This window comes from Lemur catta, chromosome 2, assembly GCF_020740605.2.
Source record: "Lemur catta isolate mLemCat1 chromosome 2, mLemCat1.pri, whole genome shotgun sequence".
In the NCBI taxonomy this organism is placed as follows: Eukaryota; Metazoa; Chordata; class Mammalia; order Primates; family Lemuridae; genus Lemur; species Lemur catta.
This window is the reverse complement of record NC_059129.1, coordinates 8,124,120-8,150,795: the sequence shown is the minus strand read 5'-3', so window position 1 is coordinate 8,150,795 and position 26,676 is coordinate 8,124,120. Positions and strand designations below refer to the sequence as shown.

The 26,676-nt window shown below is 56.0% G+C and overlaps 2 protein-coding genes and 1 long non-coding RNA gene across 9 annotated transcripts in view; 2 read left to right on the top strand and 1 right to left on the bottom strand.

The window, feature by feature from the left end:
- TXNDC11 (thioredoxin domain containing 11) overlaps window positions 1-7,493 on the top strand; it is a 59,987-nt gene extending 52,494 nt beyond the window's left edge. For all 5 annotated transcript variants that reach the window (XM_045542606.1, XM_045542608.1, XM_045542609.1 and 2 more), the window contains 2 exons: window positions 2,432-2,512; window positions 6,764-7,493. In XM_045542606.1, coding sequence (XP_045398562.1) covers window positions 2,432-2,512; window positions 6,764-7,379 — 697 coding nt within the window. In that variant the 3' untranslated portion in view covers window positions 7,380-7,493. The remainder of the gene's footprint in view (window positions 1-2,431; window positions 2,513-6,763) is intronic.
- On the bottom strand, window positions 7,427-17,332 carry SNN (stannin). 2 transcript variants are annotated; one of them, XM_045542612.1, is made up of 2 exons: window positions 17,202-17,332; window positions 7,427-10,496 (listed from the first exon to the last, which is right to left on the bottom strand). In XM_045542612.1, the coding sequence occupies exon 2, from the start codon at window positions 10,408-10,410 to the stop codon at window positions 10,144-10,146; it is 267 nt and encodes an 88-aa protein (XP_045398568.1). In that variant the 5' UTR covers window positions 10,411-10,496; window positions 17,202-17,332; the 3' UTR covers window positions 7,427-10,143. The 2 variants fall into 2 exon arrangements, with proteins under 2 accessions (XP_045398568.1, XP_045398569.1); XM_045542613.1 differs by lacking the exon at window positions 17,202-17,332 and adding an exon at window positions 10,646-10,738.
- A 2,910-nt stretch (window positions 17,333-20,242) lies between these two features.
- On the top strand, window positions 20,243-24,219 carry LOC123632390. Of its 2 annotated transcripts, XR_006733363.1 has the most exons (5): window positions 20,243-20,272; window positions 21,376-21,531; window positions 22,827-22,942; window positions 23,588-23,675; window positions 24,033-24,219. It is a non-coding gene; the product is annotated as an uncharacterized LOC123632390 (long non-coding RNA). The 2 variants fall into 2 exon arrangements; XR_006733362.1 differs by having other exon boundaries at window positions 23,588-24,219.
- The last annotated feature ends 2,457 nt before the right edge of the window (window positions 24,220-26,676 follow it).

Here is a 26,676-nt window from a genome sequence, read left to right as displayed (position 1 = left end):
CCTGGGCTCAAGCGATCCTTCTGCCTCAGCCTCCCAAGTAGCTGGGACCACAGGCATGTGCCACCATGCCCGGCTAGTTTTTTTCTATATATATTTTTAGCTGTCCAGATCATTTCTTTCTGTTTTTTTTTTTTAGTAGAGATGGGAGTCTCACTCTTCCTCAGGCTGGTTTTGAACTCCTGACCTCAAGCAATCCTGCCGCCTCAGCCTCCCAAAGTGCTAGGCTTACAGGCGTGAGCCACCGCGCCCGGCCAATTTTTTTGTTTTTTAAAGAAGGCTCAAATACAGAATTTTTAGATGAGGTAGTAAGCAGTTTGGGAGGGGGATTGTTTAGATTAACTCCTCCCCACAAAACTCCAGATAGATGAGGGTTAAACATAAAAGATCAAATCACAGAAAAAACAGAAGACAGAGTATTTGATTTGCTAGTTCCTTTGAGAGATGGAAACTTTCCAAAGTAGAAGCAGTTGAAAAAATAATGAAAGAAAGATGAACAGATTCCACTAGAAATATGTGCAAAGAAAACAAATAAGGAAAACAGACTAAAAAAGGGGACCATTAATGTATTTTACTGCATTTGTATTTCATCTGTCATATGTACCATAGGTAATGCTTAGAGCCAAATTTGAGAAGTTACTATGCTGAGAGATTTTTGCATGTCCATTCTTACCTGACTTAATCCTCGGGACACTCTGTGAAGTCAGTATGGTTATCACTCTCTTTTTATTGAAGAGGAAATTGAGACACAGAAAGATTAGGCAACTTGCCCCAAGTCACACAGCCTATAAATGAGAGACCAGGATTCAGAATCAAGTGTTCATACTCCAGACCCTGCAAAATTAAAATGGTTAAGAAATTACAATGGTTTAAGAAACAGAGACTCCAGTGTGAACAAAGGATATGAGCGGGGTTTTCATGTAAGAAGAGAGAGTAAATAAATGGGGAAATTATAATCTAATAAATGTAAATTAAGACAATAACAAAATGTCATTTATAGTTATTTAATAAATGCTTTTAAGCGACAAACTCTTTATGGCTAAAATGAAGTCAAATTGGCTACAGTTAGATGTAGCTAATAGAATGAGTACATTGCCATAACCCTTTTGGAAAGCATTTTGGCAACATTTGCAAGAAATCAGCAAAAACAATTGTGCATTTTTGACCCAGCTAATTTTACTTTGAAGAATTTAATGAAATAGGAATTCCAGAGAAGCATGAGCTAGTTATCATAGTGTTGTCTATACCCACCAGTAGAGGGATGGTTAAGTGAATGATGGCTGGGCATTTGATGGGATTTTTGTCCCTTCATTAAAACAATGCTTTCATACAATCTATTGGAAAGAATAGAGCATGAAATATGTAACAGCTGCTCTCAAAACTATGTAAGCACATAGACGAAGCCTAAATGAGAATCCCACAAAGAAGGTCCCAAATAGCCCTGTGGAATTTTGAGTGGATTTTTACATTGTTTTTCTTTCACGGTTTGCCCTTTCTTTGAAGTAAAAATCAGGAGGAAGAAAGTGTTGATTATAGAATATGGTGTTCAGTACCACTTGTGTAAAAAATGGCACTCTAATGTTTCAGGTAGGCTGGCACAGGCAGAGACAGGAGTGCAATTTGTTAGTAAAGATGTAGTAAAATGGTTTTCATTTCTTTTAAAAAGTGAATTTCATCCTTTTGGACAAATACATGACACTCATCCCTGACCCCTTTATGCTTTCTGAAAACTTCTGTCAATTTAATGATTCAAAACATTTCCATCTTTTGTATGCACTGTTCGTGAATATTGGCCAAGCAGCCCTTCCGCAAGGATGGTGCGGCCCCTTCCTCTGCGGATGCTGTTGTGGCCCCGAGTCTGCCCAGCCCAGGTGTGGGGGCCTGGCTGTGAGCCCAGCTCGGTGCCAGCCGCCCGTGGAGCAGTTGCAGTAGCGAGCGCCATGGTGATCGAGCACTGGTTGGGTGATTTAGTACAGATGTCATTTTCTGTATTTGAAAATTAATCTAAAATCTGCCCAGTACACTGTTTTTGGCCTCCAACCAGATTTACAACATATAAAGGAAGGTACAAAGTTGCATCATCAGAGAAGCTTGATGTATTTTGCTTAGCGATTTCCTTTCTTTTTCCAGAGATAATTCAGGCATTAAAATACTTGGCCAGATCCTGTTGGGTGTGTGACTAGTCAGGTGTCTGTGAGGCATTTTTTGGAAGTTCATTTTTACTTTCAGGACACTGTGTTACCACTCAGTGGGAAGTTGCATGTCTTGGAAGTATCAGTGCCCAACTTACACCTGGCAGTGCACTCACCAAGAAGGGGCTGGTCTAGTGTGGGGTATAGACAGTGCACCAGGTTTCTCCGTTGTTGAGAACATTCTTTCAACCTGGGGTTTCTTGGGCTGATCTTTTACTTTTTTTGTTCTTTCCGTTTGCCAGGATTGATGTGTCTCAGAATGATCTTCCTTGGGAATTTATGGTTGACCGTCTTCCTACTGTCATGTTTTTCCCCTGCAACAGGTAATGCTGAATTTTTTTCAATTTGGGGCAGATGAGATTCTTTTGTTGAGGTCTGAAAATGAAATGATGTAAATCATTTGTTATGACTAAACTGTTCAAAAAGTGTGCCCTTAGGGACGTATGCTGGAAGGGCTTTAGTGTCAGGATGTCATGTGTGGTGTGGATTGTTTTGAGGTCTGCTCTTCTCAGAGTCTGTTCCTTACATGAGCATGAATGTGGCCATCAGGATTGGTTAGCTTTCACGGCCTGCATGAACGTACGGAGGATGCGGGGACTGACAGGGAGGAGCCCCGTGTCTGTGGGGCGCAGCAGCAGCAATTCTGTGGAGCCCTGCTCGCGCTGAGCCTTCCCCTGCGCAGCACTGTCCCTGCTCGGAGTCAAGGAGCCCTGCAGCGGAGCTTTCTCCCCACGGGTGCAGCTTGGTGCGAACGTCTGCCGTGCCGTTGTCACTTGATCTTTTCACATTTGCTTGACTAGTATTCCAAGCTCAGTTACTACAGCCACTACAGCCACTACCTTGAAAGCCCCAGCAAGCAGGGTGGGACGTTAGCAAAGGGGGAGCGGACTTCACAGTTAGGGAATGTGGGTGCCAGAGGACATGAACTCTTGGCCCTTAACAGCCTGAGAAGCTGGATGTTCACTCCCTTTTTACAGAGTCCCTGTGGTTTTTAGAAGGTTGGGTCCTCTTGGGGATGAAGTCATATGGCTTTGACCCTATCTTCTCTACAGGGAAGTGTCTGCGGGATCATTTAGGGAGGTCCCTGACTCATGTGTGACGTTGGCTGTTTTCATTTCCTGCCTCCCTGTTACGATTCAGTGTGGCCATTGCTCTGCTTGTCACATTTCTCTAGGAGAGTGCCTCCTTGGTGTCTGCGGATCATTTCCTTCGTTTTTGCTCTTTATCTCAAATAATTTTTGCTGGAATACTTCCTGTGGTAGTAGGGTCTCGTCAAGTCATGCACTAAAAACAGAATATGACTCACCCTATTCTATTGCTGACTGAGTCGTGATGAGCCTTTTTCTTTCTAAGAAGTGTTTAAATTGCCATGTAGTCAAGGAATCATGGACAGTAACACTAGCAATTTCATCTGTGCAGGACAGAAGTTGGAAAGGTAGTTTAATGAAGTGTAGGTTTTGAATTCCAAACATAGTTTGGAAAAGCATTAAAGTTACAGAACCCAGCAAATGGCTTTCCATGTAGTAGTTCTCAGCAACTGGAAAAAATAAATGTATACTGAGAGACACACACACACACACACAACAGGTAGCACGGCAGAGGGTTGTTTGGAGGCCTGCGTCTGGGTCGAGTGACTTTCATTCTAGAGCTGCCTGGCGTAGTAAACACGGAGATGAGTTTGTTCTCCAGACATGTGCTGGACGGTTGCTGCCCCTACTATTTTCCTTGCACAGGAAAGGTTAGGAATGTAAATATTGAATATGAGAAGCCTGAGCAGTTCTATTTCAATGGAAAGAGCTTGGTAAACCAAAGCCCTGTGGCTTTGGAATGGAATTTTTCTCATTTCCTAAAAATAAATGGTAGTCAGAAGTGTAGTAAGGTCATCATTAGCTGGCCCACAGTGAGCGAGTGCTTTAGCCAGAAGGTAAATGGGCAAATGATGTGAGCTGACAGCTTGCAAAAGAGGAAATGAAAAAGGCTGTTTGATAACATATAATAAGACCTTTTTCATGGTTCACCTGCTTATGCTATTTTTAGTGAAAAGAATATAAAATTGTACATGCATTGTGATAGAACAGAAATTCGTGCATGTGCTAGTTGCAGATGTGTGCAGCAGGGGAAAATGTCAAGGTGTTGATGATGATTACTTCAAAGCAGTGAAGTCTGCAAGTGAATTGAAGATGTTTCTTGTATGTCTTTTATGTCCCTTGTAAGTTGTTTACAAAGAACACATCCTTATTTCTAAAAATCATGAAGGAGAAAAACCATGTGAAAGAGCCTGTCCTCCGACTAGAGGCAGGAGGCCAGGCTGGGGCCCTGAGGGAGACTCAACCTTCCTGTGCAGGGGCGTCTCAGAGCACTCCTCCCAGCCAGCGCTTGCATCAGACTGTGTGACATTTCAAGGTACAGGTGCTCTGGCCTGTCAGCAGGCCAGGGGCTGAGGGGCTGGTGGTGGGGGGAGTATGTTCTACCAAGAGACTCTGATGTGTCCCAGGGGAAGGACTACATTTCTTCAGAGGCGTGCCCCACCCCTCCTCGGGATTAGAGGGTAGTCAGATAAACAGCGGGATCTTTTACCACCACACTTTCAGATTACTGTTTTTTTGGAAGTAGGTTGTTGACACTCATGGCCTTGCTAATTTTAAAAAGCATGGAAGTGGCTAGGCACAGTAGCTCACGCCCATAATCCTAGCACCCTGGGAGACCGAGGCGGGAGGATCACTTGCGCTCAGGAGTTTGAGACCAGCCTAAGCAAGAGCGAGAAACCGTTTCTATTAAAAAAAAAATAGGAAACTTAGCCAGGTGTGGTGGTAGCACGTATGTAGTCCCAGATACTTGGAAGGCTGAGGCAGCAGGATCTCTTAAGCCCAGGAGTGTGACCTATGATGACACCACTGCACTCTAGCCAGGGTGACAGAGCAAGACTCTGTCTCCAAAAAAGCATGATAGCATCTCCCTATCCTTTTAGCCTGTTAGGGAGATTCGTGGCAATTGCACCAAGACTTCTAAGATAGCATGCTTACAAATGGCACTGTCTGTCCTGTAAATGTCTCCAGACAGACATACTGAGATGTCTCTGCAGCTCTTGCCTGGGGGATAAGTCACCTTGACCGTGCCCTAGAAGACCAGGTTTGTGCGGGAGAACACAGTGGCAGATGCAGCCTCCGCCGATCCTTTCACACGCCCACTTCACAGGGCTAAGCCGTTTTCAGTTGTCGCTTGAATGGCTGGGATGCCCCACTTAAAGAAAGCTGAAGTGTTAAGGAAACTGCTTAAAAGGAGGGGATAGTTGAATACTTACCCCAAATTTTCAATTTACATGCAAGGTTCCAACTTCTTATTTATGTTTGCTATTACCTGGAAGTTTCCATAAACACTGTGTAAAATGGGGCATATCTGACTTTAATTTCCTTGTGGTTTTTATTTGATAGGGAAAAGGCTACTCATTAAGAGTAGCCTTTGTCACTTTAGGTATTTGGCCACTGGCTTTGTGTGTGGAGCTTTTAATTAGTAATTTCCTGTTTGTTTCTTAAGGAACCATGCAATTTTTTACAAAGCTGACATTCACCGATCATTCACTTAGCTCACTTAATCCTGTACGACAGTCCCATGAAGTAGGTGACACTCTTCTTGTCCCCATTTCACAGAGGAAGTAGTTCAGAAGCACAGAGAAGTTGCTTGTCTAAGAGCACATGACAGTGAGCAGAGCCCTGTGACTGTGCTGCGGCAGCTGGGCTCCGAGCCCTGCTTGCCACCTCCGTTCCGCTGATACTAAGGGAGACATCAGCGTCTGTTGGTGCAGCTCATGCATAAATGCATAAAGCCGGCAATTTTGATTAATGCAGCCAGACTGTGCACGCACAAGTAAATAGATCTGAGAGAGAAACTTTACTTGTCAGACAATTAAATGACAAGTCCTAAAAAGGAATTTTCTAAATCAGAACCTGGAACAAAGCTGTGGAGAACCTTTTCCTTCGTCACCCTCCCTCCTTACTCGGTACTCTCAGGGTCGGGCAGCCTTACTTCATCAGAGTGCCTTGGTCGGTCTGTTTGCCAGGGGCACCTCCCCCAGGCACCAGCCAAATGTACCCTGGGGGCCACAGCCACCCTTGGCTGAGAACCCCGGCCTCAGATAATGTGTAATAAATGATTGCCGCAGAAACAGGCTGTGCGTTTCCCGTTTTTCCTATTTCACAGGCACTGTTGACGGGCACAGGAATGATACAGGTGACAGTTGTGCCCCAGGCCCAACATGGCCACTGGGCCTCGGTGCCCTGTGTCACTGGCTTTAGGCTTGGGCCTGGGAGCTCTTGTTTTTCTTAGAGGGTTGTATATAGAAACTGAGCTCTGGCCTTAGGAGCAGATGTTTGAGAAAAGCCACCTTAATTACAGAACAACCATACGGGACATCCTTGGTTTGTAGAGAATTTCTTGCCTAGGCAACATTTTCCTTACTGACTTTGAGTAAAATCCTTGGAGTGTCTTTTCTTGGTAAGAAGTAGACGGCCAGGTCTGGTTTTGGACTAGGCGTGTTGGCATGGCTCTCACCTTTGTTCCTTTGCCTTCCTCTCCAGAAAGGACCTCAGTGTCAAGTACCCCGAAGACCTGCCCATCACCCTTCCAAACCTGCTGAAGTTCATTCTCCATCATTCGAAGCCCTTGTCGCCCTGGAACATGGCTGACCCTCCTACCGAAGAGTGTCTTCGGAGTGAGGCAGTCCTACAGCAGGGGCACATCTCCCACTTGGAGAGAGAGATCCAGAAGCTGAGGGCAGAAATAAGCAGCCTCCAGCGCGCACAAGGGCAGGTCGAGTTCTGGCTGTCCAGCGCCCGCAGGGACGAACACCGGCTGCGGCGACAGCAGCAGGCCCTGGAGGAGCAGCACCGCCTGCTCCAGCAGCACAGCGTGCAGCTGCAGGCCCTGTACGAACAGAAGACCCGTGAGCTCGAGGCGCTGGCCCGCAAGCTGCAGGAGCTGGCCGACGCCTCGGAAAACCTCCTCACCGAGAACACCTGGCTCAAGATCCTGGTGGCCACCATGGAGAGGAAACTGGAGGACAAGGATGGAGGTGAAAACCTGGCTCCCCCGAGAAAGGTACACCCCGAGCACCCCGAGCCCTCAGGCACCCCGCCACCTTCCAAGGTCAGCTCCATGCTGACGTCCGAAAGGAGTGACAACAGGACAGACTAACTTAAAATGACATGAAGAAATCAGAGATGAAAACTGTACATTGGGAATGTATTTATGCAAATTTTATTGAAGTTTATTGTAAATAAAGATTTTCTCAGTGGTCTAGAAAATCAACTTGAATGTCAGTCAGCATTTGTTGAAGAGGGATGACATCCCTTCCACTTATTGCACAAACTTGGTAGCTTTGAGACAGAAACAGCACAGTCCATTTGAGGATTTGTCTGAGAAATTAGTCCATATTTTAGTGGCTCAGTGTCAAGAGTTCCCTCCTCATTCCCCTACTGTTGCTTCTGCGATGATAAGAAGAATGAAAGCTTAATGTCTCGATTAGTCAGAAAACTTGAACGCAACAGTTGGGCTATTCAGAAAGAATCCAAAGAGAAGTCATAACTTACTAAGCCATTGAGTGTGTGGCTCTGGTGTCTACACTAAAAAAAGTAGCTACTGATAAATAAGAACAGCGAGAGATTATGTGGTTTTCACTAGTTCTACAGGTGTTTTCGTGTTCCTCCCAAAGACCCCACCACCACCGCCCACCCAGCCTCTCACCCTCCCCACCACGCTCTGCTGGGCCCGACTCAAACTCCAGGGATGCCCCTGGCCACCAGCAGTGGCATAAGAAAACCTCGAGTGAAACTGAAGAGAAAGCAATGTTTAATCATTTCAAAACCAGAACTTCACTGGCACGTTAAGAACCACAGGTGAGTGTTGACAATCAAGCATTGGTCAGTGCCAGGGGTCAGGCTCAGAGACCGAAAATGCAAATCCCAGCTGCTCCCGGGTGACTCAGGTGTGGAGCTGAAGGAAAAACAGCCTAGGTTTATGCTGCTGGCTTCGGTGAGAGTAGAGGTAGAAAGCCTGGTTCTGAAACGCAAGGGGATGGATCGAACACCCCGGCCTTTTCTAGCTCACCAAAGCAAACCTGCCCCCCGATCTTCCAGTCGGCAGCTTTGGAACTTCGGTTCTCCCTCCTAGGCCTGGCTTCAGTGGCTGGATTCCCCCCTCCCCGTCCTGCCATGTGTCCTGCCCACTGCACCTGCAGGGCCTCTGCTGAAATCCCACCCGTCCCATGGCCATCTCTTCCCGAGCTTGGTCACCCCGTTAGTGGCCAAAAGTGTTTCCCCTCCTGCTTCCTAAGGGTTTCTCAAGAGCCCACCTGCTGTGTTGTGACTGCCCTCAGCCCAAATGGCTTGGTGAGCTATCCCTCTCCCCGCCCATTACTTACGTTTGACCCCAGTATGCTGCTAAAAAGGTGTTTCCTACAGCTCCCCCTTGGGGTTCTAGAAAGTGGATAAGTTCAACATGCTTTTTAGAGGCGTCTTGGGTGAGGCCAGAGGAGTGCTCTAAGCTCAAGTGCTAAGGGCCTGCACTCCGTGGTTAAGCCGGGACTGGCCTCCGGTTTATTACCGAGGATGCCGACACAAATCACGTTTTAATCATAATAGTTTAGAGTGTGCTTACAGTGGTGAGATTAAGAATCTAAGCAAGTTCACTGAAATGATACCTTGGAGATGCAGGCTGCTGAGGCGCTGGCTTGAATGAGAGCCACCAACTCGTCATCTGTGCAGGAACCAAGTCCCGCACTGGAAATCCACCCCCTGCCCCTGCACGAGGCTCGGGCAGGCAGGAGCGGTCTCGGGGCTCCTGTGTGAACGTGCACACGAGAAATGGCCTTCCACTGGCACGGGGTGCCTTTAGGGGCGGGTCAGGGGACTCAAGACACCATCTCCAGACCCGCAGAGGAGAGTGAAACCCGATACCCACCAGGTGGGCTGTAATCAGGAAAGGAAGCTAAGTGTGAAAAAGGACAGGGAGAAAAAAACCAGAAACCTCAACAGTCCCTCCCCCTCCCCCTCCAGTGCAGAAAATACTAAACACAGAAACAAAACAAAAAACACTTTTTCTCTTTCTTGGGCCAACTGGGTTTGACTGAAAGTAGCCACCGTGGGCATGGGTGTTCCCGAGGACCAGGGCGAGTACAGCCAACCCGCACCAAGGGGAGTGTGCAGCATGCTCTAGGCCCACGGGCAAGAAACCGCTCTGCTACTGGGACGCCTGGCAGCCCTCGGGACGCGCCCAGACTCGTCCGTCACCGGCTCCCAGGCAGGTACCTTAGCTTCCTTGCAGTACCTCCACCGTCAACAGGAACTGCTACTAACCTGGAGAAAAGGGGGTGTCGTGGTTCCATCCATTACTAACCAAGCGGAAATCACCCAAACACCCCAAGTGGTCAGCCACAGGACCCCAAATTGACATCTCACCCCTTTACATACACACACAGATACACATCAGAGACCCCTGCCGAGCGCAACCTGGGCCTCGCCTCAGCTCATCATGAGGACAGCTGCAGTCAACCAGTCCCATGTGCTCTAGATGATGTTTTGAAAAATCAGCAGAAGGGCTTAAGCACGTGCTTCTGGGGGCCTATGTACAGTTCACAGGTTGGTTAGTTCACGCGTTACAGTAGTAGCTCCGTCAAAAACAGGCTCAGCTAAACATTCAAGTAACGAAAGCGCTACGGGGCCGCGAGCCCCGGCAAGGTCGGGCCTGCCCACTGCCCGCAATGGGCAGCCCCACCAGGAGGCCGGGGGGAAGCCCAGGGCAGCCGGGTCCCCGGGAGTCAATGCATGCGGTGACGAAGCCCGCTGAGGCCATGCCAGCAAGTGTCAGCCCCTCCTCCCAGACAGCAGCGTGTCCGTGTGGTCTTGCGCCTCCCAGCGCCTCTCGGCTGGCTGCAAACAGGACCCGGAGCCTCGCATCCTGGTCAGCCATGGACTTCCGGGCCATTGGGCGTCATCAGCTTGGCCTTCCTCTCCACGCACGGTCCCCTGGCCGAGTACTGCACCAGCAGGAAGGGCTCCTTGGTCTCGCCATCCCCCACGATGCTCTCCTCGTCCTCCGACTGGCTGATGCGCTGCAGCCGCAGGTAGCACCAGCAGCCCAGGATCAAGGCCCCCAGGGCAGCGATGGCAATGAGGATGACGATGACCGTGACCACGCCCGTGGTGGGGCTGTGGTCCATAATAGACATGGTCAGTGCTGGGGGGCTTCCTCGGCAGGAAGCGCTTGGGGATGGCCGGCTCAGTGAGGCTGGAACTCGGGCAGGACACGAGAGTCCTGAAAGACAAAGCAAGCTGAGGTCAGCGGGACTCTGCTGGGGACAGCTCCTGAGCTGAGGCCACGGGGTCTGTTTCTGATAGTTCTTAAGCCTGCCCTCATCCTGGTGAGGGCATGCCGGCAGCTCTCACCGCCACCAGGCAAGTCACCTTGTTCAGCCGGGGAGCTTGAGGCGCTGACGTGGAGTGGGGGGCTGGGCCAGGACACTGTGACAGCTGCGGCAGAGGCCAACAGAAGGTTGGACACTGTTCTGTCTCTTCTGTTCAAGGTGTACCTTCTGGAAGCCCAGCACCACTTGGTGTTCGGTAACCACTTGGGGACTTTAAAGAGCCAGTGGCTTCATAATGGCCAGAGAGGGACACGAAAGCAGAGAAATGACATCAGTCCCTGTCTCGAACAGGCAACATACACAGAACAGCCTAGTCCTTCCAGGACACCTGTGAGAGGGTGCAGGGGACAACAGCCTTTGCCACAAGGGCACTGCAGGTGGCCTGGGAAGACCCTGGTACACAACACACCGCCCAAGTGGGGGCTGGGCGGCAGAGTCCCTTGTGTGGCTCAGACAGAGGCCGGGCAGAAGGGACACGCGTCTGGAAGGCGGGGGCGCTCGGGGCAGCACGGCGAGTGAGCAGACGCCTCCCGCCCTCACAGGGCGCAGCGCCCAGCGCACGACCCAGACTGCGAACAGGTCCACACTCCAAACGCCGGACGCCACAGTGCTAACCGGGCAGGGAGGCGACACTCATGGGGAGGAGTGTTCCTGGCAGGGGACAGCCACTGCTAAGGCTCCAAAGGCAGAGAGGACCCACCAGTGCTCAGCATGCCAACGGAGTGACACCAGAACTGGAGACCGGGACCACCTCCCAGCTGTCCTCAGGCAACCCCCTCCACCTGGCGCACCTCAGGATCCTCACCTGGGGATGGGGCTGCCAGGCACACACGAGGTCTGGAAGTCCCAGACGCCAGGCTCCCTCTAAGCCTCAAGGGCCTACTCCAGGCCATCCGCCCAGGCCAGCCAGCGACCACCCACTGAGGTCAGGGCTGTGCGCTGGTTTCACCCACAGAAGCTAGCAGGCTCCCCTGGGTCCCTAGACCCTGACTTTTCTACTTCCTCTGCCTCGCCATAAACTGAGCAAATGATGGTAACTCGCACCCAGGTGGTACAGGACAAGGACAGGCCCGGGCTGTGCACGGGCTCGGCACTCTGTAAGAACTAGATGTCTGAATTGGCTTGTTGTTGTTTTTAATTAGACTGACACCAGCACAGGTACAGCATGGAAAGGAGGTTTTCCCTCCAAACAGAACTGAACCTGCTGCATCCTTGAGCAATAACAGCTTTAATCAGGAATGATTCTCACTGGATCAAGGAGTCTCTCCAGACGCCAGGTTTGCCTGAAGGTCAAAGGCAGCTACGTCAACACCCCGAGTCTGTCCAGGGACCAGGCCCTGAGCAAACCACAGACCCTGCAGGGGGCCCTGGGCAAGGGCAGCAACACCCCTCAAACCCGATGCCTTCTTACCACCTCCAGGGGCCAGCCCACTGCCAGCCCTCTGCATGGGCTCCCTGTCCACCTGCGTGGGCCCCTGAAGCCAGGCCCCTTCCAAGTCCTCAGAGTGACCTACAGGACCCAACACAATGGGTCCTCAGCCACAATGACCTCCATGCACTCTCCTACCACCAGGCCTTTGCCTAGGCAGTTCCCTCGGCCCAGAATGTTCTGCCCACTTACCCTTATTCAGTGGTTCTCGACTGGGGGTCACTGTGCCCCCACCCTGGGACATGCGGCCATGTCTGGAGCCACTTTTGCTTGTCACGATGGGGGGGTGGTGGTGGTACTACTGGCATCTAGCAGAGAGAGGCCAGGGATGTTGCTAAACATCCCATAATGCACAGGACAGCCCCCACCACACGGAGCGGCCTGGCCCCAAACGTCACCAGCGTGAGGGTAGAGAACAGAACTCTGACACAGTCACGCCAGCTCCAGCAGGGAAGGCTTCCTGACGCGGAAGTCCAGGAGGGCTCCTTTCCCCCAGAGCACGGCTGCAGCGCGGGCCTGGCTCCTGGGCCCGGCACCCGGCTAGCCAGTGCCCCCAAAGGCTGCGCACTCTGCTCGTGGCCCTGCTCCTCTGTGCCCCTGACTGCACAGGCCACCCTGGCCTCTCCCCTGCCACCACCAGCTCCCACAGCTGTCCTTCAGGCCTCCAGATGGGACAAGGGACCCCCTGGGACCCCCGGAGAGCCTGCCCGCTGCAGCTGGGTGAGCCTGTCTGTACCTGTCCCAACCTCCACGTTCTCTTTCTGCAGAACACCCCCCTGCCCCTGCCCCTGCCCCCCTCTCCCTGCACCTCTGCGCGCAGGGCCTGCGGGTGCCTGCTTCCCACGGGGCTTCTGGACAGGAAGGCAAGTCAGTATCAATTCGGAAGGGGAAGTGTGTGTTCGGGGGTGGGGGTGGTTCGGGGGCAGGAAGTGGAAAATCAAACAATGGCACCACAACCTAGGGGGGGCCCAGGGGCCAAAGCCAGCTGGGGAGCCCACTAGACACCCATGACTCCAGGGGGAAACCAGTGGTCCCAGGACTAATGAGGCAACTGAGGCACAGGCAGCCCCAGCTCAAAGGGACTGAGAGGAGTGGTGACCTCAAAACCTTGTCTGCTGCCCCCACCCCAGGCCAGGTGTGGGCCTGTCACCCCCGTGAGCACAGAGCGTGGCGAGCAAGCTGCAGTCAAGCCCGGCCCCTGGCCCCAGCCCTCCCCTGAGTGCGCTTGTTTGTTCCTTCGCTCGCTCCGAGAGTGTTTCCTGAGAACTTCTCTGTTAAAAATTCTCATCACGTCATTCCCTGCTCAGAACCCTCCCGGCATCAGAAGAGACTCCAAATTCTCTGCCTCCCCAGACTTCCCCAGCTGCCACCTCGGGCCTCTGCACCCTCTGCCTGCACCATGCCCCGCTGCCTGTCCCAGAGACTGGCTCCTTCTATTCAGGACTGGAAGGTCCCTCTCTCGGCTGCCCTCCTGGCCCACCCTGGCTCCAGATGCCCTCCTCCCACACGGCCCCGCAGCCCCGGCCCCCTGCATCCTGCTTGCCTGTCACCTGTAAGCCTCCCGGGCCAGGGGCTGTTACCCTGGCTGCTGTCTCGCGCCCCAGACTGGGCTCCGAGGCTGTACGAGGAGGCACCATCCGGCCTGCACACAGCTGTGCACGGGCACACAGTAGGCACTCAATAAATGTCTGCTGAGTGTTCCAAGCCCGGGGACGTGGCGATGAGTTAGAGGAGACCCTGCTCTCACAGGGATCATGAGTGGGGTCCCCACCTGAGCCAGTTCCCAATCCCCTAGGCCACTCCCAGGACCCTGTACCCAGGTCCCCACGCCTGTCCCAGCAGACGCGCAGAAGCCAGCAGCCTGCGTGGGAGGACGGGCTGCAGCCCGAGTGCGGGGCAGGAGCCGCGTGGGCTGGTGGATTCCTGGCAGGCCTGGGCCCGCGGAGGGACAGCCGTCTCCATGCCTGCCCGGGGCAGGGGAGGGGAAGAGTTGGCCGAGAGGCAGAAGCCAGAGGAAACCCAAAGAGCTGGGGGCAGTGGCCCCCGTGAGCCCTCTGAGCCTGGCTGGACCCCACATGCGCCCCCCTCAGGCCCCTCCGAATGACGAATGACGGTGTCTCCTGCAGGCCGGCTCAATCCCTGCCCTGATCCAGCAAAGCGCAGCGCTGGGGCGGGGTGGGGGAGGGGTGCCTGGCTTGGGCTGGGGAGGTGCCCAGACTGGAAACCTGCGCCATCTCGGGACAATTGTCCAAACAGCTCACTGACCCCAAACAAGCATTTAATCCTCCCAACCACCTGTGGCTGCCTCTGCTCACCATGAGCATCTCCTGCAGATGAGGAAACTGAGGCACAGAGAGCTTAAGTGGAGTGCCCAAGAGCAAAAAGCTAGAAAGCAGGATGGGGGTGGGGGTGGGCAACAGCACAAAGGGAGGGTCTTCCAAGCACAGCGGGGCCCGGGACCAGATCACAGCGTGCGCCTGTGGTCTCTGCGCCGCAGTGTCCCCCTGGCCTGGCGTTTGAAGTCCAAGGCCACCTGCATCCCCCATAACAGCCTGCTGCTCTGAGTGCCCTCCATCCTCCTCCCCCTGCCAAGGGTGGCCTGACCGTTGGATCCCATCCTGAACACCCTCAAAGGTCAGCTGTGTCCCCTGGAAACCAGTAACAGCAAGCCCGGGCAGTGCCAGGTGAGCACGGGCTGCAGGTATTAGGTATGGCAGTACCCAGTTTCCCAGGGCCCAGAGAGACCAGTAACTGGGCCCCAAAGCGCAGGGGAGCAGAGTTCAAAAGCCACCAGTGAGCTGAGGGCAGGGGTCTCCTCCTGTCCTGCTCTGCCTCCCAGGCCCCCCGGCTTCTCCTGTAAGTCCTCCTGCCTCTTCGCAGATCTCCAAGCTAAGCCGTACCCCACTCCACAAGCTCCAGGCCCGGGGGGCTGCAGCTGGCAGCACAGTCCCCCCTCCTCCTGCTATTTTGGGCTGTTTTCATGCAGCTGAGCAAGTTGCTCCTTGTGGCCTCAGTTTCTCCATATGCAGAGTGGGTACGCATTCCTGACCTCACCCACTGGGTTGTGGGAGGGAGGAGAAGTGAAAAGAAACGTGAAAATGAAGGGCCACAGGGTCACCAGGTTTGCATGTCACCAGCCACACCTTCCTGGGTGCCACAAGGAGGACTGTGAGTCCTCCGGACTCCCACTCCCAGGACGGCACCGAGCCTGGCCAGGCCCACTGCCACAGACAGCCCCTTCCCCAGGGGCGCTCTGCCTCCTCCTCCTCATCTAACTGGGCACAGCACAGAGGTTGCTGGGCTCGGCTGGGCAGCTCACCACCCCTGCCTGGCGGCCTCCACCTCCAGGGACTCTTCGAGGGAAGCCAGGAGGGCTGCCCTGCTTAAAGGGGGACAGCCACCCCTCCAGGGGCTTGCAGCACTGCCCCCAGGGGTTGAGCCATGCCCCTACTCTCCAACAAAGCCCCCTACCAAGTGTGCCAACAAACCAGCCTCTGCCCCTTCAGGGGACCCCAGTTTACAGACCAGAAACATTTCCTCACTGGGTTCTGATTGGGAGAATGGGACTGTAGGGAGAACCACCAGGACGCAGTGGAATGTCCGCTCTGTGCTGGGCCCGGAGCAGGCACTGGGACACAAGGACGCATCACGCAAGGCCCTGCCCTCCAAGAGCCAGCACCAAGAACAGCCAGGATCCCGAGGGGAAGCGCACATTTATGGGGTTGTGCCCAGCTTCACCCCTACCCCATTACGCCCCCATCCTCCAGAAGAGGAAACTCGCCCCAGAGCCCCCAGGTTTGCCCCAGAGCCCCCAGGTTTCCGTGTGGCAGAGAAGGAAGCGGGAGCCTGCAGCGCTCTGACCCGGGGCTGCCCAAGGTCAGTGGGGGTCTCCCCCTGGCTCAGGCCTCAGGCTCATGCCCCCACCCTGTGAATCACCCCCTGGTCACTGTCACAGGCTGCTCCAGGCTCAGCCCAGCTGCCCAACAACTTTGGTAACAGCAGATCCTTGACAAAGTTGGTGGCGATTATCATGTGCCAGATACTGAGCTAAACACCTCACACAGATGTCTCCTTTCTGCCTCAAAACAATCCTAGAGTTAAATTATTAACTATTCCCACTTGCCAGATAAAGAATCTGCAGCTCAGAGAAGTTAAGTCAATCACCCAAGGTCACACAGCTCAAAAGAAGATGCGCAGGGATTCAAACCCAGGGAGCCTGCATCCCTAATCCCGGATTTCCACCTGACTTTAAATTGTCATAGTCCTGACACCTCCACCTCCTCTCCCCCGTGCTGAGGGGCTGGGGACAGGTGGACCCCAGTATGGACCCCGCTGGGGCAGGCTGGGTGACCTGGACCGAGGGCTCGATGTCGGGGACTCAGGGATGACAAGCGCCCCGGCGGCTCCCCCGTGCTGAGCGCGGGCGGCGTGCAGGCGCGGTGCCAGGCGCGCTCCACGCACCCTCTCATTTCACCCTGCCAGGCGCCGCCGTCCCCCCACTCTACGGAGGAGCAAAGGGGGGCTCGAGGGAGGAGGGGGCGCGGCCAGGGGCGACAGCTGGAGAGGGAACGACAGCTGGAGGAGCAACTCCAGTCGGCCTGACTGGGGGCGGGGTGTGGGGCGCGAGACCCAGTCATGCCCACGCCGCGCAGTCACTGCCGGCGGAGCCCAGCACCAAACGCTGCGGCCCGGCCTCAGTTTCCCTACCCTCGAACTGGGCACCAGCCGTCGCCCGCGCCTCCACCCCCCGGAGCCCTCCTGACCACGCTGGGGGCTGCCAGGACCCCCGCCGCTCCCGGAATTTTGAAAAATCCCGAAGTGTCGCGGTGAGCCCGGCGGCGGAGCCGGGGCGCGGACCCGCGGGCCGTGGCGGGGGAAGCGCTGGAGGGGGAGGGGGACCCCGCTCCCCGCAAAGCGGCCTCCGCCCCCCGCCGCCGCCTTTGTCCCGATCTCGCCGCAGCGCGGCGGACAAAGAGCCCCCGCCCGCGGGTGCGGCCCCCGGAACAGACCCTCCCCCGAAGCCGCGCCCCGGCCCCCGCCGCCCCTCCCCCGCCGCGGAGACCCCCGGCCCGCCGCACGGCCGCCCCGCGCCCCCCCGTCCGGGCCCGCCCTCGCCCTCCTGCGAGCCCCTCCCGGCCGGAGCGCCCAGCCCGCGCCGCCCGCTCACCATGGCGCGGCCCGCAGCCCGGCCCGATCGCCCCCGAGCAGCCCCGCGGGCCCGGCTCCGCCCGCCCGCCAGCCCGGTCCGGCCGCCGCGCACCGTCGGGACGCAGCAGCCCGCTCTGCGGCGGGCGGGGCGCCTCCGGCTCCACCCCTGAGGGGGCGGGGCCCACCCTGCGCGGCCAATGGGCGCCCGCGCTGGGACGGCGGGGCGGGGCGGCCCGGGGCGGAGTCACGTGCGCCAGGGGAGGGCGGCCCGGGCGGGCGGGGGCTGAGCGCAGCTGGCGGGGCGGGGGCGGCCGCGGGCCGGGCGCGCACGGAGCGGGCGCCGGGGGTTGCGGGGCCCGCGGCGGGCGCCCTCCCTCTGCCGGCCTCCCCGCAGCCCCGGCAGGCTGCCGTGTTCCCGCCCGCTTACGGAGGGGGAAACTGAGGCGCACAGCACGGAAGAGTGTCGCCCACTGCACGAAAACTGGGAGCGGCGGGCGGAATCCCGGGCAGGGGCCGGAGAGAGGCGCGACCACGGAGTTGAATGACCTTGCTTGGGAAGGGGGCTGGACATTCGTTCCTTCGCTGATTCGGTCGTTTGTCATTCATACGATTATCATTAAATACGATGTCGGAACACGGGCCACGTGCCTGCCACGCCGGTCGCCGGGAACAGCCACGAGCCAACGAGGTCCCTGCCCTGGCAAAGCTCTCCTTCTGCCGCGGGATGGGACTTCGGGGATTTTGCAGCGCTTGGCCACTTACAATCACGGTTATTTTTTCACATAATAACCCTGGGATTGGCCCCTGCCGAGGGCCATGACCCGTGCTGACAACTGTGGAAGAAGCATCCCGTTTTACGGACGGGAACCAGGGCTCTAGGAGCTGAAGGACCACAGCTTGGTGGTGGAGGCAGGATTTGAGGCCAGGCCTGTGTGCCTGGGAACACGGGCGCCAGTTAGTGCACCCCAAGGAGGCCGTCCAGCCAGAGGACACTCTCTGGGGCCCACATTAGGGGTGAGGGTGGGTCCCTCAATGCCTCTGTGGCCCAGGGAACTTGGGAAGATGGGAGGGAACAGGTTGAGCTGGGGGTTGTAGCTGGAAACTTCTCTCCTAGCCTCAAGCAGAACCTTCTGGAAGAAGGTGGAGGGCCCAGCTCTTAAGGCCCAGGTGGCCAGGCTCTCTCACTGCCTCCACTGCAGCCTTGCGCTGGGCTTGCTTTCTTGCACTGTCCGAGCTACACCGAGCTGTTTCCCACCTCCTGGCCTTTCCCTGTGGCGTTTCCTCCAGCTGGAACATTCTTCCACCTCACCTTTCAGATGGGGCCCTCCCAAAAGTAGTTCCCTGTGTGATCCTCTCTCCTGCCCATTGTGAAATTGTACATTTTCAAGGGTGTGATTCACCGTTGGTCTGTCTCTCCCATGACTAGGTCTGTTCCATTCGCTGACTTGTCTGCAGAACAGTGCTTGGCACACAGTAGGTGCTACATAAGTGCACGTTAAATGATCCAATTGCCGAACTCCAAGGCTAGGCCCGAGGCACCCTGGCCAGGAAGCCAGGCCCAGCGGGTGAGGTGAGGTTGAGCAAGAACGGGGAACCCACAGGCAGGGGAGGCCCAGCTCCAGGCCAGTGGCCCTCAGGGCTCCCGCTGCATCCGCCACGCCTAGAGCCCAGAGGGGGAGGAAGCAGGTTCTTCTCACTAAGCCTGTTCCAGTGGCCTCCCGGGTCCAGCCTCAAGTTGGCAGAGACTTCATTAGCAGGAGGACCTGGGAGGGGCAGGCTTGGAACCCCAGAGCCCGGGCTAGCAACACCATGATAGGTGAGGGAGGGACACTCTGAGGGAAAAGATCCCTCAAAGGGTGGGGGGAAATGGGGAGAGATGTAGTATGGATAGAAGTTGACAGCCAGACTGCCCAGGTTCAAATCCGGCCTTTCCTGCTGCTCGGTTCTGGAAAAACAGCCTGACTTTTCTGTGCCTTCGTTTTCTCATCTGGAAAATGGGGATGACAGTACAGTTGACCTCACAGGGTTGTTGTGAGCACATCAGGTGCTCATCCCAGAGGAAGCAATCCCGCCTATTCACTAGTAACACTGTAAACAGGGCTGGACAGGTTTTGGGGGTGACCTTGGCCTTCCTTATTTGGATCTTGGGCAAGTTACTGCGCCTGTGCTCCCTGTCTTCACAACAGGCCTCGTGGAGTCTGTCTCTGGGTGTGCTGAGAGGTGACTGGTTGGCAGTAGCCCACCTGGGCCCAGCCGTCGTCTTGCCCAGAATGCTTCAATAAAGGTAACGAGGTCGGCAGCAAACACCCACACGGCCGTCACCATGTTCTGAGCACTGCATATGCCCATTCTGCAGTTGGGGGACACTGAGGCACTGAGAGCCACAGGTGCAAAGAAATCACCTAAGCAGGGTGTTAAAATGCAGATTCTGACTTAGCAGGTCTGGGCCCAAGGTGCTGCATTTCTCACAAGCTCTCAGGTGGTGCTGATGGTTCGGGCACGCTGAGCAGCAGCGAGGGCTAAGTCACTTGCTGGAAGTCACAAAGGGAGTGAGCACCAAGGCTGGATCCGAGCCCCCTGGGTAAGCCACAAGAGTCCTGGGCTTAATGCGGCCCTCACTGCCTGCCCCGACTTTCTCTCCCCAACAAAGAAGAGGCAGGAAGTATCTTCCCCTCCCCCAAGCCCATTTCCTCTCTCTGGGTCCCTGTGCCTCCCTCCGTGGTGACATCTGGCTCAGCGTCCCAGGGGTCCTCCCTGTCAGTGGGACGGAGGTTCTCAGATGCTCATTAGCCAGGAAGATAATTGAGGGTGAGGGGTGAGCTCACCCAGCACCCTGGGGCTCGCCGGGTCCCAGCTGGGCCTGCGCGGTGCCAGCCTGGCCCCGTTCCCACTGCCTCAGGCGCTGGAGGGGCTGGGACAAGGAAGGAGCTTGTGGGGGTGGAGAGGCCTCGGCCAGCCTCCGGGGACACCCCCTGCAGCTGGGGCCCCGCTTCTGCTCAGGGCATCCCCTTAAGGGTTCTAGGCCTAAAAACAAAATGAAAACTGCTTGGCCAGAGGGGAGTTTCCCGAAGGGTGAGATGTGAACATCGGGTGAGTTCAGTGTGAACTTAGGTGCAGCACAGAGAGGGTGTCATCTAGCTCTGAAACACACAGCAGTTCTCGTTCACGGGAAGAAAGCCTGTCTTTCTGCTAATGTGGCTTCATCACCTCACTAAGGTTGGCTCTGTCCCCTTTCTAACCAGGAGAAGGGGCAGGCCTCAGGCTTGAATTTGGGGCAGTTGACAGTCTCCTTGAGCTAGAATTTAACAATGTGTTGTTTTCCTTGTGTTTATGTTTCTGTTACCTTCTGTTGGTGGCACAGGTGTTGCTTTTCCATTTATAATAATGACATGCCCGTCCCTTTTAAATCAATTTATTTAGGAAAGTAAGTAGGTTAACTTAAAGCCACATACAAAGGAAGTTACTGTAGAGTGGGTACAGGGAGACGGAAGACATGGGGACAGTGGCAGATGGATGTCTGAAGTGAGATGAACGGGGTGGGCTGTCACAACCCAGGCATCCGACAGTCCTCTTCCTGCTGGGCCTAGCAGAGCCCGCAGCTGGGCGACCCGGCCACGCACAGGCCCCGTGTTGGCTAGAGAAGTCCACCTGGGTTGTCGTGGTAGAGCAGGGACTGGGTCGGCTCTTAAAACTCCAACGATACCAAGCTCTTCCTGCCGGGGGTCTGTGGTGTCTGTGTGATGAGGGGTGGGCAAGGAGGGGGAACAGTGGGCCTCACCCCAGTGCTCCGTGCCCCCAATGTGCGCACGCACGCACGCACGCACACACACACACACACACACACACACAGATACATACACATACACACATACACACAGACACACTCTTACACACCCTGAGCAGTGGAGTCTGTTAATCATCCGTCCCCTAGCTCAGGGGTCCCCAACCTATGGTGAGTTGTGTAATTATTTCGTTGTCTGTTACAGTGTAATAATAATATAAATAAAGTGCACAATAACGGAAACCATCTCCACCCTCCCAGGTACATGGGAAAATTGTCTTCCATGAACCTGGTCCCTGGTGCCACAAAGATGGGGGACCACTGGCCTAGGTCACTCGTTCGTTTCCTCACTCACTCACCTAGTTATTTGTTCATTCTGCTCATCTTAATTGAACACCTACTGTGTGCCAAGCACCATGCTAGGTGCTGGGGAAACAGCCATGAGCCAGGCAGCGAAACTCAGCCCGTGTGGGGTTCACGTTCTCCTGCGGGAAGATGGACCGTGAATGCAGAAACGAGTGCGACATACGGCGTGTCCAACTGTGCGTGCCATGGAAGAAGGGACAGGGTGAGAGCTGTGGGCACACCCGGGGTGGGGGGCAGAGGTGGGAAGGCCTCTCCGAGAACATGTGCCAGGTGCCACGTGGATGCAGCTTAGCCCTGGCACCACAGAAGCTTCCAGATACGGAAGCAGGCAGACAGTGAGCTGGCACTGGGCAGGAAAGCTTTTTATTTTTTGCATTTTTCCCTCTGAACAGATACGCAGGATTATGGGCAGATCACAGTCTGGGTCATGGTATATTCTCTTTGGTCCTTGCCTGACCTGCTTTTATTAAAATTTCCCACAGTTATTCAAATGTCATGTGCACCACGTAACCCATCACTCAGAACAAAAGCTAGGGCCCTGACGAGGACCCACTCCAACCTCAGGGTCCCCCCATTCCATCCACGCCGGGGTCCCCATCGTCTTGAATGCTGTCCCTGTCACACCCTGCCTGCCTTTTGTGTAGTTTTATTGTACCTGTATGCTAAAAAGCGTACTTTCAGTTTCTTCCTGTTAACTTTATTACAAGGGTATGCTAGTTTTCTCGGGCTGCTATAACAAGTTGCTACATACTGTGTGGTTGAAACAACAGAATTTGTTCTCTCTCGGTTCTGGGGGCTGCAAGTCTGAAAGCAGCGTGTCGGCAGGGCCCAATTCCCTGAGTGCTGCAGGGAAGGACCTGTCCCTGGCCTCGCTCCGGGCTCCTGGCGGCTGCCAGCAACCCTGGTGTTCCAGGCTCCCGCTTCTGCCTGTGTCATCCCGGCCTTCTCCCCGCTCTGTCCTCTCTTCCTTGGGGGACACCAGTCACCAGACTTGGAGCCCACCCGCGTGTAAATTTACTGATTATACCCACAAAGACCCTATTTCCAAATGAGGTTACAGTGACAGGTACTGGGATTAGGACTTCAATGTATCTTTTGGGGGACACAATTCAACCCAAACAAAAACGGGTATCAAGCTGTCTGAGTCTTCTGGGGCTTCATTTTTTCGTAAGTGCGTGGCTAAGACTGATCCATGTTGTAGCTCACTTGTTTTAACTGCCTCCTGCCTCAGCCTCCCGGGGAGCTGGGATGACAGGTGCCGCCACCACACCCAGCTTTTACGTGGGTTGTTAACTTATTTGACCCCGACAACTCCACAGAGGAGATGGTATTTTCCACGCTTTACAGATGAGGAAACTGAGTTTCAAAGCGGATGAGTGAGTCCCCCCAGGGCACCCAGCAAGGGCGCGTCAGAGGACTTGAACCTTGGCAGCCCGGCTGAAGCGACCCTGACAGCCACACGGCGAGGCATGTCACTCTCCTCTCTCTGTCCTCCAGAATCCGCTCCCGGCCTGGGGACAGCAGAAGGGGCAGCCTTGCTGGGATGAAGAGCCTAGAAGTGGCAATGAGGGAGCGGGAAGCAGCGAGAGATCTGACCTTTGACTCTGCGCCTGGTGAGAGCGGGGAGGGAGGGGGAGGCTGGGGACATCCATCCTCTCCCGGCACAGGCCATTGGCCGGCCGAGGGTGCCTGGTGTCATGCATTATTCACCATCCTGAGCCCGGGGTTGCTCTGGGGTCAGGCAGGAATTATTCCCAAGGCCCATCTCTCAGGGGCTTTTATGCACAGCTGAGCCTGAGCACAAACAGTCCTCTTCTCTCCGGCTGGGGGGTGGGGTGGGGGGGACAGAGAATCCGGCTTGAGCTGCAGGCTGTGGACCACTGGCAGGCAAGGGGCTGTGAGCTCCTTTGTACCCAGCTCTGCAACCTTGGCAAAATTGATTACCTTCTCTGGCCTCAGTTTTTTTAATCTGTAAAATGGGAATAATTGGCCCTACCTTGGTAAAAGATTTAGAAATAATTCTCATAAGAGGCATAAACAACCTGTAGCTGGGCCTCATCATGGGAGTTGCTGTCATTATCATTTACTGTCTCAATGATTATGTCCCAGGCCTGCTGCATCGTGGCTCTGAGCCTCGGTTTCTCTGCCTGCAACCTGGGCTTGGTGTACGGGCAGACTGAGTACTTGCTTTCAGCTCGGGCCGAGGGGAGTGTGTAAGAAAACGAGAACCATTTCTGAGCAACGCCGTTTCCTCCCAGGGCTCCTAGATGCCTGACGCCGGGGAAGAGCTGCCCGCCCCACCCTGTCCCTGCTGCTCCAGGCCCCTGAGGGAAGGGCTGGAGTCTGGTGAGCTGTCTCCAGCAGCTCCTGGCCTGTCGGGGCTGGAAGGCTGGAGAGGGGTGAGCGGCTGAGCCGCAGCGAGGCAGGATGGTGGCTCTGGGCCCCCAGGTCCTGCTCAGACCCATGGGGGCGCGGAAGCCCACCCTTGGCCCCTCCATCTGCCCTTGTGCCCTGTCTGCTGCCTCCGCCCTGCCTGCCTTCCCGCCATGCACTTCCCAGCCCCTCATGTCTCCTCCCATCTCCAGCCTTTGCATGAGCTGTTCCCAAGGCCGGGACCCCCTTCCCCTGCTTTCAGACTCCTACTCGCCGCCTAAGGCCCTCCCAGAAAAGCCCACCCTGTGATCTGGCTCTGTGCTCCCACAGCCCAGTGCAACGCTCATCTCTGGACCCCGCCAGGCTCTGAGACCCTGAGGCCCGGGACCCAGGCGGTGCCAGCTGTGTCACCCAGGAACTGTGGGTTCCCAGCAAATGCTTCCTGAAAGCAGGAAGGAAGGCAGGAACATGTCTTCCCAAACTTCGCATGTCTCTAAAGGAGGACGATGTCTCTAGTTGGTGCTCAATAAATGCAGGTTACTGTTTAGCAGTCTGGCCCGGCCCCTCCTGCCAGGGCCAGGGGTGGGGCCCACTGATGTGGCTGGACCGGGGTTGGGCCTCTTGGGAGTTTTTGCTACTGAGACACACCATGGAGGTGCCTGGGCGGGCAGGAGACAGCCCCGGACGGTGGATGAGTGGACAGAGGCCTCCAGCCGGGGCCAGCCCCAGCCCCCACATCTGGATGGGGCTCGGGGCAGGGCACACAGTAGCTGCAGCTCTGGCTTTCTGGCTCAGCCCATCCCTACGTCATGCCCCTGCCTCCCGCCTGCCCCCCCGCAGGTACCCCTTGCTTAGGAGGCAAGAGAGACCTCACGTTTGTTGAGCGTCTGCTGTGAGCCCACTCTGCCCTAGGCTTTCTACGCACATGTGCTCGAGGAATCACTAAGGTTAGGTGTTGTCCCCATTTTGCAAATGTGGAAACCGAGGGTCAGAGAGGTTAGTTCACTTGTCTGAGGTCACACAGGACAGGATTGAAACCAAGATCTGCGCGAGTGCCCTGAGCCCCCTGCCCCTCATTCATTCCTTCATCTGACTGCTATGTACAGGGCTCTGCACAGGTTCCAGGCGAGTGCCGGGAGAGCAGGGAAGGGGGTTCCTACCCTCAGGGCATCTGCAGTCTGAGGGGAAGGCAGAGGTTAAACAGATAATTGTATAATTACCCCCTGTGGTCCCTGAAGGCAAATATGGCACCGTAGGAGGGGGTGCAACCCAGCCGGGGGTCTGAGGTTTCCTGGAGGAAGTGGTGCTGGAGGCCTGGCCTGAAAGCTGAGCAGGAGCTCACTGAGCAGAGAGAGGCAGAGATCTTTCTAGGCAGAGGGAACTGCACATGCAAAGGCCCAGTGGTCAAGGATTGCCCAGAGGGGAGCGTGGGAGGCAGACCTGCTGGGTGGGGTGGGCAGCGGCAGGCTGAGCTCTGTCCCCAGAGCAATGTGGGGCCCTTGCAGGTTCAGTGTCCCTGGGGAGAGGGGACGCAGAGCAAATTTTCAAGAGTTGCCTGAGGCTGCTGCACAGGAAACAGCCCAGCAGGGCCAGAGGGACCCCTGCAGCCCCTGGAGGAGAAAGTCGGTGCCATGGATGGGGACAGGGATTCAGAGATGGGGACGGATTCGGGAGGATTTTTAGCAGAGAGCCAACAGAATGAGCGTGCACCGAGTGTGCAGAGGGAGGACAGGGGAGGGCTGGGGTGAGGCCTGGTGTCCTGCCCGAGCAGGGCCAGGCCAGCTGCGAGTGCCCGATCCCAGGAACAGGGTTGGATGAGCCTCCAAGTCCCTGGCCACTCACCTGGAGGTCTGGGCAGAGCCACAGACCTGGGGGACTGCAGGGGGTGCTGACACAGAGCCACATTCTGGGAGCGAAGACCATGCTCCCTCCTGGAAACAGGCAGGAAGTAGCCCCAGGGACGTCTTTGGCCATTTCTGGGGGCCGAGAGCCCAGGTCCCCTCCCAGGGCCTGCTTGGGGACCTGGGCTCCAGGAGGCCCCCTCCCAGGAAGCCCCAGTGTCAAGGCCTGGGATGGCAGCGTGTGCAAGACAAGCTTCCAGCCCGACCTTCTAGAGGAGGCGGCAGTGGGCGCGGGAACGGGTGAATAAGTTAATAAGTAAATCATGTAATACCGTTTCAGAGGGAAATGCAGTGATGGGAGGTGGCGACTGACTGGTGGCTGGGGCTGGGGGCTGCACTGGAGAGGGGCCAGGGTGGGGCCGTTTGGGGACATGGAGCTGAGGCCTTCCGGATGCAGAGAAGGCAGTCGCGGAAGGGTCGAGTGTCCCTGGAGGAGGGAACAGGCCCTGCGAAGGCCCGAGGTGGGCGCCTGGGAGGGGGAGGCAGGGTGGGAGAAGGGGCTGGAGGGGTGAGCGGGGCCTCGAAGGTGAGTGACCCTGGGGAGGCCTGGGGGGTTTCTAGCCGGGTGTGGTGTGTTCGATTCCGCTGGATTCTCCCTTCTCCCTGCAGCCCGGAAACCCCCTGGCTGGGAGTTCCCTGTTCCAGCCGCTTCCCAGGGTCTTTCTGGGGTCTGTGCGTCTCCCAGCCCCGTGACAGGTGCTCTCTGGGCTGGAATTTCCCACGGTGAGCAGGATCTGCCCCCAGAAAGGGGAACTAAAGCTCATCTCCCCCAAGGCCAAGGGCGTGGACCTGCTGCGGGCACCGGCCTGTGCTGGGGGCTGACCAGTCGGAGGCAGGTTTCACAGGCCCCCGCGTCACAGACCCGGAGACCCCGACTCAGAGCGACTCGCTCAGGCCCACGTGGCCCGGAAGGCAGGAGGCAGGATTCGAACCCAGCCCAGTCTGACCCCAGAGGTTTATCAGGCCCCATTCGGGCCTCACGACAGCTCCGTGCAAGTGGGGGTTGCGAGTCCTTTCTCCCCTTTCTACCTGCCCACCTCGTTCCCCCTATTTTGCTAAATGGCACTGCCAGC

Bases quoted from the DNA above. Each gene is read 5' to 3' on its own strand.
- SNN (XM_045542612.1), bottom strand. From the start codon at position 10,410: ATGTCTATTATGGACCACAGCCCCACCACGGGCGTGGTCACGGTCATC.